Genomic DNA, 19,729 nt, shown 5'->3' on the forward strand with positions numbered 1-19,729 from the left:
CGATGGTTGAGACAACTTTCGGAATAACTTAAATAACTTAGCGACCGAATAATCGTACTATTGATATTGACCAAGTTTCCCACAATTGTATTCCATTGGGGTATAATTCGGAAGGAAAAATACAGCTATGAATCTTTGCTATTTCCTCATACAGCGTTCATGGTTGTTCACCCAATTTATTACTATTAAGTACAAACCATAATATATATTATAAGCTCTAAGTTTAAGTATTACAGTCTTTTAGAAAATAAAGTTTATATTATTATACATTCAGTATCATTTACATAAATTCACATCAATTTAAGAGCCAAACTATTGTCGGTGCATCCTTCATGTTAATTTTTAGGGAAAAATAGAGCAGCGGTTTTCCTCTTGCCTTCCGTCCCGCAGTACTCTGTCTGACGCGAGTGGGATGACGCCCAGAGTAGTCTATTTCAAAGCCGTACTAGGACTCTTGTCCTCCGCCTCTGAATAGTACTGACAGTTACTGCTGCCTTCTATCAGTTTCCAGGTGTGGTGTGTTGTGGTGTGGTTTCCAGGTGGTGTTATATACATTAGCATAGAATTAATAATTTACATATATAATTACGATACGATACCAATTCGTATCGGGCGCCGATCTCATCTCCTCTGGGTCTTACTTTAGTCTTAAATGGCCGTAAGTCGCTAAGGAGTACGAGGGAGAGCACGCAGATTATGTCTTGCTCGCACTTTCGCGTTAAGCACATGTAAGAATGAGATTTTTGTATGTAGTTCCCGGGGTGGCACATTAGTTCGTAAAAGTTCCCGTTGCTAACTTATCATATACTTCCACACGCAACTCTTCTCATCACGTAATACTTAAGCAGCAGTAACTATTTTTAGTCTTTCTTTTATGCTAAAATGCACTGTAAGAAAAGAAATAAAGTACTAAAAGCTTCTGATCAGAACTACCAACCTTCATTTGCAAGTATAGGAGCTAAAAAAGCAATACGACTCACGCAACTCGGCATTTCCAACTGTAAGCTGTTTTGCAACTTCGGTTTCTATTGTTGCAGTTTGCCAGCCATTTCGCAACGCTTTTGGGGAATTTTTCATTTTAAGGCGTATTTTTGTCGGAATTTCGAAACAGTGGGTTTATCTAAACGTCGGTGATACAAAGCCGTTGGCGCTAGCGGGTCCCGGTGTTGAATGTCCTGCCCATCCGGCTGCCGAGATACTAAATAGATATATAACATACAAAAATATTTCTGTTATATCAATGTACCAAACCAACCAAACCAAAACAAAAACTAGAATACTCGTAAATAAATATGACATTTTGAGGATTGAAAAGATGTGGGTTACCCTTATTTATTTATATATTATTTATTATACACAGGATAACACAGAAACACAATATTACAACATGAGGAGAGACAAAAGATACATATAACTAATTTAACTTTTTTGTTATCCATGGGTTTGTTGGGACTAAAACTTCTTTATAAGGCGAAATGTAGTTACTAGGTATTGCACTTATGCAACGCATTTACTTAGATTGAATCAAGACCTTAAAAATTATTATTTCTTCATTTGTAATTATGTACCTACTTGCAAGCACGGATTTAATCAGCTAAAACAAAAAACCTTAGAAAGGCTTATTAACTTTTATTGCTTTAATTATAAATTGCCTGTTATGGAAACTAATTAGCGGTAGGTAGATCGGGCTAATTGCAGGCGGTGGTGTAAAATTGAATGGTTTTCTTGTTATTTATTATAAAAGGACAGTTGAATAAGCGAATAGTGAATATAAATAAATTTAAATATACGGCCTCCGTGAATCGGTGGTTGAGCGATAGGCTCGCGATCCGGAGGTCCCGGGTTCGAATCCCGGAGGGAAAATATCACAAAGAAATACGCTTTGCGGTCTCTAGTTTACAGGCAGATCAACTAATTGTCCGAAAGTAACATCATCCATGCTTCTGAAGGGTTAAGACGTTGGTGTCGGTTACTACTTTCTGATTTAAGTAAGTAGTCATTACATGAGCCATGTCAAGGGCGTTTGGCGGCTCAATCTTCATCAACCCTGACGCGAGGGTTGTTGTAGGAGGCTGTAATCCACTTCACAGCCTGTAAGACACAGACGATAGAAGAAGTAGAAGAATTTTTTTTTTCCATAGCCAAGTCATTCAGGAGATACCAAGTAATAGGTAGAACTCCTGGTACATAATGGCAACCTTTTTGTAAACGTCATTATAATTTTATTATAACAAGATTACAGAATATGAGCGGAAAGACCGTGTTACGTGTGAGTTGACATTGCCGTAAATGGCATTAACTACTTGACCGAACAAATGGGGAGCACTGAGGGCTCTCATCTGGTACAAAATTAAAGACAACAGGCTTGAGGATGCTCAGTTGGGCGCGAATCTCGGCTCAGGGTGTCATCTGAGAGGATAACATTGCGAAAGAATTAATCGACACTATTGGGTCGATAGCGATTACAATAGCCTCAATACACGGTGAGGATTAGATCTGTCAATGTATGTAAGTTAGCGTTCATTAGCATAGTAATCAGTTGATATTAAGGTCGATCGATTCTTTAAGTATGCAAAATACTGTTTCTTTTTCTTGCTACGCTAATGCAAAGCTTTTTTCTTCTTTGTGTTTTGTTCATCGTATTCAGAAAAACAAAACATATATTTGAAAACATATTCGCGGTTTGCGACATAAAGTATGCTAACAGAAATACTTTCTGAAATATCCCCCGTCTTACGAGATTCTTTAATTTTGTTTGTCGATGGAGTTTTGTAAAGAAGCGGTCGGATTTGGGTCAAGGGTCGTCAGGGTTGCCATCGGTATCGACTTCATATTTCGTGACGTGTGATTAAAAAGGAGACCCTTTGGGAATAGTCTAGCCATGTTACTACTATTAGATCTTTCAATAAGTAAAAGAACTAATGACTTAATAAATCACTGAATATTGTGCAAAAAAAGCATTGCAATTCTTACCCAAATATACTAGATAAGTAATAAAAAAAACATTCGGGTAACTACAACTACAATCCTTAAAGAATTAATCCATTGCTTAGCCTTAGCCCATATTTACGCTAGTCCAAAATGAACAAGTCGAAAGCCTTCAAAAAACTCTGATTACGTTGGTAGCCCAAAACCTCCACTAGTTCATGGTAGAGTATGCTCCATACTCTCTCAGGTCAGTTGACGGACTGCTTGTTTATTTTTTATGTAAATTCATAGAATATGAGACAGATGTAGAGGAAGAACATCTAGGTGTAGGTAAAAGCATTGTTAGTCTGCCGAAGAACGCCTGCTGAATTATTTGTATACATTTCGCAAAACGCTTTTGCTCGTATAAATGTGGCAACCCTTCGCTCGGCTCCAGAGAGGCGGGCGTATGAATAGCGGGAACAATCATGGATATCTCTGCTACCTAAGTAGCCGACATGAACACAACTAATTTTACAAGGTCGAATGTTGGAATTTTGTTTTAAGTTGGAACGCCCAACCTGTATACCCAACCTATTAACGCCTCACTGCTAGGCACACCTTCATTCAATCAAACGGAGGATAACTGAAATATTATTATTTTAAGAACTTGTAAGTTGTACAATTGCTGTTTTATAAATGTAACTTACCTACTGGTGTAATTTATTTTTGCTTTTTAGCAATAAAAGACGGGTCACTAATTATGAAAGCACGTCGAAATAGCTGTTCCGTTCCGTCGTTGGCTCGCAATGGACTGTCATTTATATTGAGTGCCACGACGCGTCGTGATGATGCGACGTCGCAACGGAGCCACAACGAATCCTGTGGTATCGCTCTAAATATAATTATAATAATGAGTGTGTATTGCAGTAAATACAGTTTTAGTACACTTTTTAGTGTTCCTCTGTTGAGTAAACGCATCTCTGTTCTTCAATGGTTCCATAAGACAAACTTCAAGTTCCAGAAAAAATATTATTCTACTAGGTAGGTATCTACTGGTTTGTAAGTTGTCAGCGTGTTGTGAGCCTTTCGCTGGCTCCAGCGAGTCGCGCGCGGAACTACCGCCGTTATGTCTGCTCCCAACTATTCACTGAAAAAATCTTTGATCACAAGGTCACCTATATTAGTTTTAAATACTTGTGTAGAAAAATAGTGGTAAACAATTAGCGCCAAGCTAGATACAGGTATTTTTAAGATTCTGCTCAACTTTGTAGCAGGGATATTTTCCGTTATGTAAATCAGATAATTTAAAGTATTACATTTCAACCTGTTTAAAATGCAAATTATGTTACAAGAACCAAGTATCCGAACTCTACTTAATATAGGATATAAAGTCTACGTTTTCACTGTTAATTATGTACCAAGTAAAGCCTTCTTCACCGAGAGGCATTCTACCTTTTAGCGAAAGCATTATGTTGTTGAACACGATAAAGAACCCATTAAAATTCGTTTCGAGGAATTATGCAAATGAGATTGTAAGCGCTCGCTAACAAGATAGGACGCTCGCAAAGATTGTCGCCAAACTCGATTCACTCGCCTGTTGCGCGCCCTTTGTACGCGCGCTCAATTCCCATACCAAATTGTTTCATTTCCCATACGGACTGAGCTGACTTATTTTTTCATTATTTCACGCCACCCCACAATTTTCCAATTTGCTAATCTCGGGGGCATCCAAAAACTCCTAAGTAATCAATTTTCCCTGTGAAGGGAATAAAACACAAATTCGAATTTAGATTTATTTTTCAACCTAACATTTTCGTAACTCTCGTAACTTGACAGGTCACCAGCTAAATTTAACAGGTGTTACTCAACTAATGAACATTGTTCATACCTCTTAAAATTATCATACAGTATTCAGTACCGAAAAACAATTACTCACATTATCACGAAATTTGCTTTTATCACGAAAATGCTATCTTAACGTTACTAAATTCCTTTTAATCAATTAACCTTTACTTGAAGTTAAACAAAAATATATTTTTTTACATTCCTTCAGTAAGTACTATGAGTTTCTTATCCACAAAAACATGAATCGATAGTTATCTTGGTAAAGTAGGTATAGATGGAAGACATTGTGTAATCAAGAGACAGTGACGAATGGAAATACAAGCTCAAGAGTTAACTCACAAAAAGATAAAAGTTAATTAGAAAATTCATTGAAATGCATTGAAACAAATTGCAATTGTGAACCAACAAAGGCGATGGAAATGCTACAAGTTCCCTTGCTTCAAGCTTGTTCGCTGAATGCGAAATAGTTGTGAGTAGTTCTCGGAATGGTGAAGTAAATTTATTCAATATTCCTTTGGAATTGTCTTAAAATGCAAAACTTTTCACACGAATAAACAAACTTAATAAGATTTCAACAAGAATAATTATGTTCTACCCTTGAACTCCTACAGTATACACATTAAGTTCAGAGTCTACCGACAACCAACTCCACAGGCTATACATTAGAAATAGGAAAGGCACAGTTGAAGTATAAAATTTATTGCTGACTTCTCTAACTAGAATACACTCCATTATCATAACTAGTCAAACTTTGTCTCACAAAACTAGCAAGTAGTACATAATAAAGGCTTTTCATAATTTCCATTTGGCATTACAATCTGTGCTCTGCGGATAGTACTGAAGATAAATGTGACTATAATGTTGAAGTTATGAATGAGAAGCGACCTGTTAAAGTCATAGAAAAGTCAAGAAGAGATCAAAAGAAATTGTAAATTTGGCACCGCTATGGACAGCACTAAACATGTAAAATTGTAAAAAAAAATAGCATAAATTCAATTATATTATATTCAATTATACACAGTAGTATTCAAGTAAGTAGTATTCCTGCAACGTGTAGGTCACATTAGGTATTAATTTGTCTACCTTCTAATTATATGTGCGTATTGCCAGATACACTTCTAAATTACGTACATGACTGTAAGAAAATAGGATTCATTTATTCAGAAAATATTTATTTCTTCTTTGAAGTGTAATTCAATTCACTTACGTTTGGTTCTGTTTTAGATACCTAGTAATCTGACAAAGGTTTAGCTAGTAACAATCTACTACTGTCTACACAGTCGTTAACTAGAAGGTTTGGAAGTTCATCAAGTACCTATATTCATATTTTAACATAGGCTTTTCAAGTCGTTGGAAATAACACAATTAACACTATTAATAATTTAAACTCTAATATTCAATGATTCGAAACCTGTTCTTAATACACTGTAAATAAAATCTAACGCTTGAATTGACGTTAAAATTAATTAAACGATACTAATACATCACATTTAATTACCACAACTATGTTTATAACATGCTACGAAACAATTATTCGTTGAGGTTCTTTGGAATCTCACGTAGGTATACTATTTATAAAATAACGAATAAAACTTTAACAGCAAGCACCGTACTAATAAATTTATAAAGTTCTGAAGTGAACAATAGCTTTCGTAGAAAACATCCCACCACAACAAATTGACTAGTTCTAACTCCTATCTAACTATTTATACATCACTTAGCTTAAATTTATTAAAGTCTTTTTAAAGATTTTTTTGAACCGGCCGCATTGGAAAAGCAAGGATTAGTGGTTGAAGGTGCAAAGTTTATAAAAGTGGGAAAATATCACTCCAAAAGTTACGAACACTATCACTCTGACGGTTGAAAACGAGAACGCGTCACTTAAATGCACTGAAGTTAAATATAGGGGAAGGCTGGGCAAAGTGAATACCCCGGGCAAAGCGAATACTCCCCACTACTCCTAAAATATTAGATGTTAATTCAACACACCACTACTGTTACGTCGGGCCATCTTGGATTAATACGCGGCAAACATCGAAGCGAGAGGCCGCGTCGGGTCCCGTCCGCGGAGTGGAGATTTGTGTTTTCGTGAATAAAAGATTGATTTTACGCGGTAAGTACATTGATTAATTCTCCTATATTACTAGTTCTTGATTCTTAGAAATGTCTTAATTCAGTAGCATACCAAAGTAGGCTTCTATGGTATATTTAATAGAAAGTCAGAATTATTAGTTTTTGCATGAAATGTGCTAACCTCAAAATTTACCTAGTGGGGCAAAGTGAGTAGGGCAAAGTGGATACCATATCCACTGATGACTTATTATCTAAAAAGGTCTTTTACTTGTTTCAGATGATGAATAAATATAAAAAAACTATATTCACCGAAGATTAGGAAAATATATATAAAAGAAGACGGTAAACCAATTGAAAAATTGGATTCGATGTGACATTTCTCAACAATGGTGTCACGAAAATTGTTCTGCTTTTGATGGCACTTAAGGGTATACCTGTGACAATTGCCAATCTTAATTTTATAATTTTATGGTCAATAAAAGTTATTTGTTTCAGTTTATCAAAGTTAATTTCTATATTTTCAGAGTCTGATTATGGGTATTCACTTTGCCCAAGTACTGTATCCGCTTTACCCGGGGTACCGGGCAAAGCGAATACAATCGTACTTTTTTTTATTTTAACTGCAGTTGATTATTGTTTAAATATTCTTGGTTACTGATGTTCGTATTTGTAAGAGCAATAAATAAAGACTGATTTGTGATAATTATTTTGTTTTTGTATTGTAAACCTTTTCTGCTATAACCTTAAATACCTTAAGGTATCCACTATGCCCGGCCTTCCCCTAATTAGTTTATAAAATCCTTTTTGTCTTGCATTATTTCGTGCAACCGAGTTCAATCTTTCACAATTCACTGAGCACACAGGATAGAGATATGAGAAGAGGATTGTGCAAGGTGAAGGAAGGGAGCGCCCACCCAGATGTCACGTCTGTGGCATCTAGATGTAGACTTCATGGTGTTGCTGCGGCCGGCCCCGCCTGGACTAGGAGCCTCGCTCCGACAGCTCCACCACTTCATCCGGCTCGGGTCTTGAAGCATCCATCTTTCGTCTTTCAGCGATCACTATTCTTATCTTCTCTTCCTCGCTGATAGGTTGATCCGTGAATTCAGGTGTCACCAAATTTTGAGATCGTGCAGATGCATGACTTGTATCACTAGTCGCTGCAGATTCAGTGGAAAGTTTTCTTTTGGCGCCACTTAACCTAGCGGTTGGCCGACTTGACGGTACAGCGAGTAAGACGGGAGCCGGGCGCAGTAGCCTGGCCTCCTCGCCTCGAAGAGAATTCCGTTTGTCAGCTCGTTGCCTTCGGTTATGCGCAAAGGAATCGCGCCGAGGTGGACTACCAGGTTCCAGTTCATCGACGTCATCGGCGTCAATAAACCTCGCGTCTTCTTCGTATAGAGCCGCTGGTGCGTCCGATGTAGAGTCCTGTCGACGTCGCCCGAAGGCATGAGGTGATAAGGAATATCTTCTCGGAGGTAGTGACGACGGCAACAAAGCTGTGTGCGAGTGCAACGTGCGCCGGCGGCGTGCGGGTGACGGTATCGGTTGCTTGGGTTCACTGTATGTGAAGTTGGCAGGGAGAGACGGTACCTTGTTTAGCGGCCGCGGCGGGCTCGTGCACTGCTCTAGTGCGCGGCAGAGAGCTCGGTCTTCTTCATCATCAGCCTCACGCTCTAACTCACGCTCGAGTTCTACGTCCATATCAATTTCATCTTCCATTTGTTTGTGGGATTCTTCTAGGTGTTTCATTAAGACCTACAAAAGCAGTGGGTGTAATTAGAGTGCATTGTGATATTTAAAATAAAAATTAGTATTGGCTATCACACTTACTGCAACAACAACGTTGACAAGAACGAACTGCGCCATTAACACGAATACCACGAAGAATATGGGCGCGATGATGGTGGAGACACAGCAGTTGCGCACGCAGTCCACGGAGCTGTCGCAATCCTCACGGAGTGTGTCCTTCATGATGCCGTTCCAGTTGTCACCCGTCGCCACTCGGAATAGTGTTAGGAAAGCCATGCCAAAATTTGCAAAATGAGCATGCTCACCTAACCCTACAAATAAATAATAAAAAGGCATTTTAGTAAAATTAAAATAAACTAATAAGGAAATATTTTAGCGATCATGCTCACCTTGACATGGAATTTCGTCAGAACATTCCAATCTACCAAACAGTTCCACTCCCAATGCCGCGAAAATGAAGAAAAGGAGAAAAAATAGCAGCCCCAAGTTTCCAACCTGTGGGAGTGCCTGCATTACTGTGTCCAGCAATGCTCTTATGCCTTTTGCCATTTTCAACAGTTTAAGCACCCTCGCTATCCTTAACACCCGCATTACCCTCATTATGGTTGGATTGATTGGAATTATATTCGTTTCTAATTCTTCTAATACTATTCCCACTATGGATAATATTACTATGATAACGTCTAACTGATTCCATTTGTCTTTAAGGTAGATTTTAAAACCTAATGCTACTAATTTCATGACTGCTTCTAAAATAAAAACTGCTGTGAAGAAATAGTTAAAAATCTTCAAAGCGTATTGTAGAGCCGGCGGCATTCTGTAATATTCGATGGCCATAGTTACTACGTTAAGGCCAATCACTCCAGCAATCGCCAAATCGAAGTATTTCGATGTCACAACATTGTGAACAAAGAGCCGAGTTTGCGAATAGTCTGCATAATACGGTCGTTGGTGCATTTCTGAAACAAAACATATTTTTTAAGTTTATTCAATCAGACTTACTTACACAAACTTGAAACTTGTGGTGCATTCCATAAAGGAAACCGAAAGGGTTGTCTATACCCACAAATCTCGGAACCCTTGGTTCATTATAATTATAACATTGCGGTACCAATGTAATTAAACTTAGGTAGAATTCGTAAACTCTAATATCTGAAGGAGGTATAAAGTTGGATGAGATCATAAGTAAAGTTAAATGACGAGTCATGCTTTCACATAATTGAAGAGTATTTAAGAATATAATGTGAATTTGTGTAGAAAAATGTTGTCACAGATACTTCTAATTAAAACTGCTAGGACTTACTTCGCCTTTTCTTCTCCATCTGTAAAGCTCGTTTCGCGGCTCTCCTCACTCGTTCCTCTTTTTCTTGCTCCTCTCGACATCGATGAAAGTTTTCTACCACTACACCCACAAACATGTTCAGTACGAAGAACCCCACAAGCAATATGAATGCTATAAAGTAGAGGAGACGCCATTCCGAGTAGTTGACTATCGGCTGAAACCAATATTAAAATTAGATTATGTGACACCTTACATGGTAAATGCATTGAAGACGACTATAAACAAAAACCTACATTGGTAAATAATAATAGTTAACATAACTAGCGTACAATACCACCACAAATAGGTTATCGCATGATGTACTAAGTACCTACCTGTATTTTAACGATTAAGGTAAATTTGTGATAGTTTATTATGCTTTAAAAGTTCCAACGTCGCACAAAGCTTACCTGTTGATCAACTCCCACCGCGTCGAGGCCTGTGTACATAATATTTACCCAGCCGTCTCGTGAGCTCAGCACAAATAGTGACATCAGAGCCTTGCCTAAATCGTCGAAATTGTACTTTCTGTTCACCCACACGTTGCCTTCGATGGCCAAACAATCCGTCTTGTTCTTAACGTTTTTTATGTTGGCACCCTCACAGTAAAAGAATGCCCCCTTAAATAACTGTCAAGAGAAAATTAGGTATTACCCATTCAAATCACACAGATATTTTACAATAGAAATTATCTAGTATTTTACCTACCTGCACACCCAAAATGCCAAAGATTATGAAGAAGGTACAGCAAATGAGCACAATGTTTCCGATAGGTCTCAAAGAAGACAAAAGTGTCTGTACCACTAATTTCAATCCTGGCGCTCGATTTATTACTCTCAGTGGTCTTAGAGACCTTAATAATCTAAACACCTGTAACAAGACATTATAGTAATTACGTAAACAGCCTATATACGTCCCACTGCTGGGCACAGGCCTCCCCTCATTCAACCGGAGGGGGTATGGAGCATACTCCACCACGCTGCTCCAATGCGGGTTGGTGGAGGTGTTTTTACGGCTAATAGCCGGGATCAACGGCTTAACGTGCCCTCCGAAGCATGGAATCATTTTGCTTTTTCCGACAATCAGGTGATTTAAGCCTGAAAAGTCCTTACCAAACAAAGGACAGTCTCACAAAGTGATGTCGACAAAGTCCTCATCGGGAATCGAACCCGGACCTCCAGATCGTGAGCCTAAGCTCTAACCACTAGACCACGGAGGCAGTTGTAGTAATTAATAATAAGTAGTAATTAATAACTTGTTATCATGAGATACTAATAATAAAAAAAAACTCCGATCTTACCCTTAAAATACCAAATATTCGAGGACTGGATTCAGATACGAGGGACATTAATAAGTCTATGATGGAAATGATGACGAGCGAGCCATCCATGATGTTCCATCCTGAAGTAAAATACGCTTCAGGGCCATAGAACATGCCAGATGCAACCACCTAAAGATAAAATGGTTCACTTATTAGCAGGCATTTGAAGATCTATAAAGTTTTCTTATAAGTATGTGACCTTTTGTAGAGCACCGCTAAGGGCATAAACATCACAAGTATGTAATCAACAACTATTTTCTGAGTCCTCAGTAACTTCCAATTTTTTTTAGACTCGCTTTTAATTATAAAAATAAGAGTAACGAAACTTACAACTGTAATCATTACGGTTACGTTTTATTAAGATTTTAAATACTTGCCTTTATGAACATTTCTACAGCAAATACAACAGTGAATACATAGTTGGCACTGGATAAAAAGGCTCTTTCCTTTGAGTCTGGAGGTATGTTCGGTCGCTCCATCGCTAAAGTTATACAGTTCAGTGCTATGAATAGCAGTACAATATTGTCGAACCAACCCCGTGTCACCATCCATGTGCAAAATCTTCGCATTCTGGAAAGTGTATAGAGTTTATTCACTTGGGTTACAGTTATGAAAAAAGTCATGACTCGTGGTGTAAAAGGTCGAGAATACCCATTTCTGGGGACCTTCCGAATGAATAGCAAGTGCCAATGACATGCTTATTGTAGGGTATCGTTGTGATCGTGAATAAATATAGATACTATTTGCGTTACGTTTTTCTACTTTGTTCTGAGCTAACATCTATGGAGCTAATAAGACATGACCGCATTATGTTACATCGTTTAAGAATTTTACTTTACTGACCTTGTAGATATTACAATGTGGTATTAAAGCTTACGAAGATACAATTTCCGTAATAAGTTAAGATATTATTTATAAGTACATCGCAAAGTCTATTGGATACATTGTGAACAAAAACATCAAATACTCGAAAAGGGATTGATATGAAACGAAATAAGAATGAAATATTTATTTGGAATCTTACTTGTTGTCTGGAGCGAATATATAAAGGGAATAATCTTCTTTCTCCTTCAGACATCCTGTTGGTTCCATGAATCGAAAAAGATCCTTGAATCTAAATCGTCTCCTATCGAACCTCGCCGATAATAGGCACATATTGTTATTTATTGTTACCTGAAAATATATATCAATATTATTCCCAAAACACAGATCGGTATTGTTCAGTAAACCATTTATGGTTACTTTATTATGATTCTTTTAATAATCAAGAAAGAGTTGCAAACCCTTTTGAATTTACTAAGAGATGGGCATGCCTGATAATACGTGCCGTCGCTGATGGGTAGACTGATTCATTAATTTATCCTTCAGAAGATTGTTAAGTAAGTGCTACCTTTTTAATCTCGATTGGACCAAAAACTTTTTGTCGATTCCATGCCTTCCATTATAGAATTAAAATGTAACACGTATTTGGGTACCTCTTCATTGATTTGTTTGATCAAGGGTAGTGGTTGGTTGTTAGACCGAGTTGGTAGGGCTGGCGGGTCGATGCGAGGTGGTTTTGGCGCCAGTAGCGGTAGTGGTGCCGGATTCAGGTTGCTCGTTTTCACCTCTGATATCGACGTCACTGTGTATAAAAATCATTATGCTTTTGTTTATATCAACATGCAGTGACAAATAAGTTTCCATTATAAACTCGTGACATGTTGAACACAACTCTACATCTCTATGGCTAAAGCTCACATTATTTTTATACATAAGTATACCTACTATACATATACTACTATTCTAACATGAGGACGTATCGCCAGTTTTTGTTACGCATACGATTTTCCTTCACGCCCGTGCATCGTATTCATTGGAACCGTATTCATTCGGTGTGGACCGCGATTGTCGCGCGGCGGACTCACTCAAGTGTATACGTCGCCTACCCGAGTATCAATTTACTCATACATGCCAACACCTCACGGTTATTTACCCGCTTTACTCGCGTCAAATGGGTAAATGGCTTTATGTAGATGCTTTGAAAGTACCTTTATTTTCTCTCACTACGGGGACATTATTCAAGGACTGTTCAAGTCGTCGCGTATCAGTTTACACGTGATAGGCAGGTACATTGCCAGTTTATTAGGTTTCATCTCGTAAATAAAGTTGACTCGAATATCCAATATTCTGTTTATTGAAGAGTATTTATGATTTTGAGATTTTGAGATTTAGGATTTATGTAATGTTTAAAGCGAGACTAGACATTTCCGTTAGAGATATCCCTAGACGTAACTTCTAAATGGATTGATAGAATTACTTTTGAATTAAATTGAATCTGAAAATATTTAAAGGTCAGAATATGCTGATTGCTTACCTGTCAAGTAATCATTAGTGAGTGATAGCCTGTGGGGCGGTGGTTTGACATTATCAAGTCGAACAGTTGAATCCGATGAAAACCCGGCCTCAGGAGCTTTCCATGATACCTTCAAAATAGTATGCAGATTAGTTTGCTGATTTGTAATCCCTTAGTTGGTGAGATGAAAGGGTACTAAAGATACACGCCATTAAAACACGGTCTCTATTTAAACAGTGTAGTTGATGTCCTCGTATAATTACAAAACTGAGCTAAAACAACTTTAGTAATACACCTGTTATATTAGAGTTAATTCATCCGTTACTCGTACCTTGGCTTCAATAAAGAAAAGCTCAAATAAAATCTTCTAAGAGTGAAGGTGAAGAGATTATCACAGGATTATTAAGCAGACCAGACGTTGCAAGTATTAAGTTTAGTAATACAGTAACAAAGAACATTAAACATTAGGGTTTACGTTTCAACGAAAATAAGAATCTGGCTTTAAAAGTGCTTTTTTAATGACAGCGGATTTATCCAGCGTTTTATCACTGTAAATGTGTAATACAAATATACAATGAATATTAAAAAGCTCAGCATTTCGTTATCCAATTATCATATTATTTTTATGAAAAACTAAGAATATACAGGTTTATGTACCGATATCTTTTCTTTTTTGAATCTGCTATTGAAAATGAAATGTAGATCACTTATTATGAATGAATACTTACATCTGGTAGAAGTGGCGTGGCATGAGCAGACACCTTCCTCACTGGTGGAGCCAGGACCCTCGGAGCTGGTAGCTGCGACTTGGTTCGATTGTTCGGTAGTTCCGACTGGGTGTCATTCTTTATCACCATTGAAGATGAAAGGGGCAGCTCGTTCTTACGCAGACTTGAGCCTTTTAGAAAGGAAATATTGAGGTGTATAGTAAAGTACCTGGTGGATAATGAATATCTGAGTCATGTCAAGGGCTTTTTCGATTTACTAACAACTTTAATTGATGTGAACACTGATGTAATGAGGTTCGTCATGGATCTCACATTACACAAAGGAGAAGGTTTTTTTCTGATTGATTCACTTACCGTTACAGACGGCATGGTCTCTTCCATTATTAAGTACAATAGTGTCAGAATCGGACCCGGTTCTGTGTTTGGGTTTCTTCCGCAGACTGGGTCGTGAGAGCCGCCAGCTGTAGCCTCTTTGAACCCTGCATTTGTCGTCGCCGTTCCCAACTGGACTTGACACAGTTACGCTCCTAAAAAAACAGTATTAATATTGTTGTAAAATAATTTCCACATCATTCAAGGTTTAACGAAAAAACAAGAACAACGTGACAATAAAAACTCTTAAGAATACGCTTCAAAGTCTTAAAGACGTTTCGAGAAACATAGAATTACATTTTACGTCCCACTTAAAAAGTCTAAAACGTCGTCATTGTAAGCGATCTCAAAAGGCCCTTCAAGTAATGAAGAAGCATTCTCTTAAACGGATTTTTCATTAGAAATTCACTTACTTTTGTGAACTTAGGAGGCTCGACTTATCACTGACATTGAGACAATTGTCGTCCTTCGCTATTGTGACTTGAAGGTTTTTCTCTGGTAGTAGTGGTGACGGCATTGACCTGGGTGTGGAGGGAGCGGATCCCGGGGAAGATGATCTGAGAGGGGGTGGGCCAAGGGTTAAGGGTGGAGGGGCTAAAGTCATCGGTGGCAGTCTCGCTTTCTCAGCTCCCAGTTGAGCAGCTGCTGAGTGCAGAGTCAGCGTGTAGCTATTCGGTGGCTTAAGCAAGCCGGGGATGCTTGTGCACTGCAAACATGTTACAATATAAAATACGATCGGTATTTCGAGTAATGAGCATAATTTAATTCAACTATTTCAAATGGAATTTATTGCATATATGAATATATTTATTGGAATTTATTATAAACCATGACCTTTTACTAATTGATACGAGACGAATTTATGAATACGCACTGAGGTCCGATCGATGGAGTCCAGGCTGGACACTAAAGAAGACTTCTCCAAGCTAAGGGTCATGTTGAAGTCTCTAAACGAGGCGCCAGGCTCAAGCGTAGTGGACGGCGAGTCTTGAGGAGTGGCTGCCGTGTGGGTGATCATCGGTAGAATTGTATCGTTAGCAGCGGTGTTTGCTAGCATCTTAGATTCCTAAAAATTAAACGTTTGGTCAATACAATGCTCAAGTCAAGTAACAAATTCTGTAGGAACATTGTTTTAAGTTTACGCGGTTATTATCATAATTAAAGCACATATTAACGGGTTCTTACCGCGTTTAAATGGGGATATGAGACTCCCGATATTTCGACACTGTTGCAAGTGCCATGATCACGGGATGACTGATGAGATTGGAGTGGAGTAGGTAGATCCATAATACTTGCAACAGTGTCGAAACATCAGGAGTCTCATATCCCCATTTAAACGCGGTAAGAACCCGTTAATATCTGTAGGAACAGTCAAGAACTACGCAGTTTGAATACCAGCATTATGATAACTGAAATACTTAGAGGTGAATGGAGAACGTCTGGGGGTGGGTGGTTTTCGTAAACAAATTAAGTTGGAGTTTGTGGCGGCAAATCATAGTTCATACAGAATTATTTTAATTTCTTCCTCTGTGTACCTTAAAGTAACAGAGAATACAATGGCGATACATAATAATGTTACTTAATTTCGAGATTAATCATGCCAACAAAACCGTTAGTCTTGGTAATATATATTTTTCTGTTTGTTATATCCACAACGTTATAATAAATCACGCCATATCTAATTAAGCTATTTGAGCAATAAATCTGGAAAATAAAAGAGAATGTTAGTAAAATGACGTTTATCGCGCTGAGCTGAGAAAATATAAGAAATGAGCGTATCTCGCCAAATGGTATTATTTGTACAATAGCCATGTCTTTCGGCCAGTGTATTGGTTCGCATGACTTTCAATATTAGAAAACGGGTTGCCCTAAATCGACTATTCCAATAATCGAGAAATCATATCCTAATATTTCATACGAGAAAGACTTTTATTTTGATATCAGGTCAAACAGAACTTTTTGTGATGTGGCCTTTATTATATGTAAAAATATTTTCAAAGATAGAAATCATAAATCACTCAAATCTCTGTATTTTTAGAAGAAAGATTAATTGCGTAGCTTGCTTGCTTCATTTTGAGCTCTGCTTTTTGTTAGATTACTTATATCTAGACCATAAATATAATTCGTGAGTTAAATGGTCAAGCAACTGCGAAAAGCAAGTGCGGGGAAACTGTATAGCGTTCAAAATATTGCGGATCTGATAGCATGACGCCTGTATCTCCAAAAGGGTAGATAGACGTGTATTGTGCGTATATACACCCTTTCTCGCCAGCTATGTTTGACCTGAATATGGGGCTATAAATTATGTAGCCTACATTGCTTCTCAGACATTCGGCAGCCAAGAGCCACAAATGACCTTTATGAACTTCGGTTGCTATAAAATAGATTTGAAGTTTTGTTTAGTTATCGTAGGTGTTTACTTTAATGACAGTTCTAGGTAGGTTACTACTGTCATGAGTAGTTTCTTTTATTACATTCAATTATGAATAAATTAGTTAATGACTGCAAGATAGATTTACTGTGATTACCTGTTTCTATAAGTAGATAAGGTGCTGGATATTAAACAAAAGTGGTCATGGAATCTTGGGACTTGGCAGACAGGCACTAAGTTTTCTCAGTAAAATTAATACATTTTATATATATTTATTTATCCAAAAAGTGCAAAAAATATGTCTATGGAGCAAATGTTATCTTATCTATATTTAGGGCTCTTACCTTTTGTAGATTACATTTATTGGATTGGGCGCAGTCCTTGCAGAGGGTCGGATGGTGTCCAGATTTGGTCTTACGACGAGATTTTATGTTCTTTTCTTTGGACGCATTCGGGTCACCTTTAGCCCTGCGGACGTCATCCGCTGAACGCCAGTAGTTTTTTATTTCATTCTATTACAGGATAATTTACAATTTGTTGTTATTTTATTAAGTAGTTACATAAATTAAATAAGGACACCAAATGAGGGTGCACAAAAATCAGCAATACACAAGAATAAAGTAGATCTTTTCTTTAAAGTATGCTGCATTAATTTATGTTAACACAATGTAAAAACCAAATATGCGTTATGAGAGAATTTTGGTCAAAATATGAACGTATGCGTTTGTAACAAAATAAAAATAACTTTGTAATATCAAAGTGCGCAATATCGTATTTCAAAAGCTGAGAAAGCGAAAACAAAGAAAGAAAACAATATCGGTGACGGAATTAAGCGAAGTATTTCACCTGGGAGAAACTGTCGCTGGAATGCGATCCCGAGTTCGACTCGTCGTATTGTATCTCGTTGTTATCCGAGAAGCATTCACTCGACAATTTCGACTTCGCCAACTCACGCTGTTCACGTTCCCTTCTTTCATTTCGCTAAAAGTCACATGTGTACACATTACAACTTTGTACAACGATAATGGATGTCACATTACTCCACATTAAACTTACCTCCGAACTGAATCCTTCGACCAGAATAGCTACCAACAAGTTGAACAGAACGTAATTCCCAAACGTCATTAGCGCCACGAAATATAAAGCGGCCCAATGGCTGGTCTTTTCCATTCCATTAAACAAGACAACATTCCAATCTTCTTGCGTTAAAACCTGAAACGTGAACATCAAAGTGAGCAGTGAACTCGACAGCGCAAGCCGCTCTACCACATCAAAATCTCCAAACATCATGTCTTTAATAAATCAAAATAAGCAAGGTGTGCTGTAATATTGTGTCTCAGTCGTGCTTCGTGTTTGTAATAAAATGTTAAGTACTCTCAATGTTTAATAAATTAACGTAAAGAAACTCAAGAAATCTGTTAATAACCAGCGTGTTAGTGTTATCAAGTGTAATGTAATTGTGTTAGTAGGGTACACACATATACAGGTATGAAGGGAACACAGACGGCGATTTGGAGTACACAAGCAGAGGGTCCAGCGTTACCTACTCTAGCACTACAAGCAAGATGCACTAACTACGGAGCGCTCCAGAGATGCAGTTACCTAAACACTACTTACTGTTATAATACTATTTGCTACAGCGCATTTCTCGCTAATAATCGGGAATGTTTATATACTTAAACCAATTCCAAAACGTATTTATTCGTCTTTTCTCACAAACTTACAGAAGTTGTCAAATAAGACAAAAAATATCCGAAATACAAATACAAATTTTGCTTCCGTCGACACGAGAAAAACGCGGCGTCTAACCTCTAATAAATTTTTTGGGATCGCAAATAAACCGACTAATGTACCTTGACCAACTGATCTCATGGCTTACCTGGAATACGGTGACGGTAGCCCAGAGGATATTATTAAAATGTTTTCTGTCGCACTCACACTTGGGATGGTGCGAGATGATTTCGGGGCAGGTACAGTCGCGCTCGCTGCCATTGTCTTCGACGAACTTGCAAAACTTACCACCGAATAGATACATGCCCAGAATACTGCGCGTCGTGGGCCCGATGGAAAAAATGAAAGAAAAACAAAATGCTATGCGCATACGCTGCGACCGAATCAACCTGATGGAACGTGAGGCGCGCGACCATAACACTGTAACTACACCCTTAAGATAATTTTTACATATTTTAGTACAATAACTTTAGTTAAGAATACAATGTATAAAATACCTAGTTTATATGGACTAACATTACAAATTGTAGAGCTAGCTTTACTGAAACTGTCTCGTTTTAATAATTTATCACTATAATAAAAGCGTTAACAATTAAGAGGCTAATTGGTTAAGCAGTGTTATCGCCGCGCGTTGGGACGCTATCCACCAACGGGTTAGTTCATAAATCTAATTTATGTACTGTAACAAATTAACAATATTATTTAGTGCAATCGAGTTCTTCAGTAAACGTATTATATAATATTAATCGTCATCCATTTTTAATAAACTGCTTCGTGATCTGATATTTAAATAGATATAATAAATGCAATAAAAGTATTTTTGGATAGAAAATGAGCAAAAGAAAAGTGCATAAAATATAAGGAAAAACACATTCAATCAAACTGTTTCATTAAGTTCTTACAATAAACACCATTCGTATTAAATGCATTAATTAATAAATCATAAATTTATTTTGAAATGCAGAAGGAA

At 37.6% G+C, this 19,729-nt stretch overlaps 2 protein-coding genes across 4 annotated transcripts in view; one reads left to right on the forward strand and one right to left on the reverse strand.

The window, feature by feature from the left end:
• The window catches only part of LOC126368653 (uncharacterized), a 338,846-nt gene that overhangs the window by 264,574 nt on the left and 54,543 nt on the right, over nucleotides 1-19,729 (forward strand). The gene's annotated exons all lie outside the window — the stretch shown is intronic.
• LOC126368647 (voltage-dependent T-type calcium channel subunit alpha-1G-like) overlaps nucleotides 7,617-19,729 on the reverse strand; it is a 32,961-nt gene continuing 20,848 nt past the window's right edge. The window contains exons 15-33 of one of the 3 annotated variants that reach the window (XM_050012720.1): nucleotides 18,908-19,073; nucleotides 18,085-18,240; nucleotides 17,875-18,009; nucleotides 17,373-17,540; nucleotides 15,532-15,723; nucleotides 15,071-15,363; nucleotides 14,640-14,812; nucleotides 14,286-14,455; nucleotides 13,579-13,687; nucleotides 12,698-12,846; nucleotides 12,247-12,395; nucleotides 11,600-11,792; nucleotides 11,202-11,351; nucleotides 10,610-10,771; nucleotides 10,312-10,530; nucleotides 9,884-10,076; nucleotides 8,970-9,539; nucleotides 8,662-8,891; nucleotides 7,617-8,586 (exon numbers count right to left, since the gene is read on the reverse strand). In XM_050012720.1, the coding sequence (XP_049868677.1) occupies nucleotides 7,810-8,586; nucleotides 8,662-8,891; nucleotides 8,970-9,539; nucleotides 9,884-10,076; nucleotides 10,312-10,530; nucleotides 10,610-10,771; nucleotides 11,202-11,351; nucleotides 11,600-11,792; nucleotides 12,247-12,395; nucleotides 12,698-12,846; nucleotides 13,579-13,687; nucleotides 14,286-14,455; nucleotides 14,640-14,812; nucleotides 15,071-15,363; nucleotides 15,532-15,723; nucleotides 17,373-17,540; nucleotides 17,875-18,009; nucleotides 18,085-18,240; nucleotides 18,908-19,073 (4,354 nt within the window). In that variant the 3' untranslated portion in view covers nucleotides 7,617-7,809. The remainder of the gene's footprint in view (nucleotides 8,587-8,661; nucleotides 8,892-8,969; nucleotides 9,540-9,883; nucleotides 10,077-10,311; nucleotides 10,531-10,609; nucleotides 10,772-11,201; nucleotides 11,352-11,599; nucleotides 11,793-12,246; nucleotides 12,396-12,697; nucleotides 12,847-13,578; nucleotides 13,688-14,285; nucleotides 14,456-14,639; nucleotides 14,813-15,070; nucleotides 15,364-15,531; nucleotides 15,724-17,372; nucleotides 17,541-17,874; nucleotides 18,010-18,084; nucleotides 18,241-18,907; nucleotides 19,074-19,729) is intronic. The other 2 variants (XM_050012722.1, XM_050012721.1) reach the window with 2 other exon arrangements.

Source organism: Pectinophora gossypiella, chromosome 8 (assembly GCF_024362695.1).
Source record: "Pectinophora gossypiella chromosome 8, ilPecGoss1.1, whole genome shotgun sequence".
Taxonomy (NCBI): domain Eukaryota; kingdom Metazoa; phylum Arthropoda; class Insecta; order Lepidoptera; family Gelechiidae; genus Pectinophora; species Pectinophora gossypiella.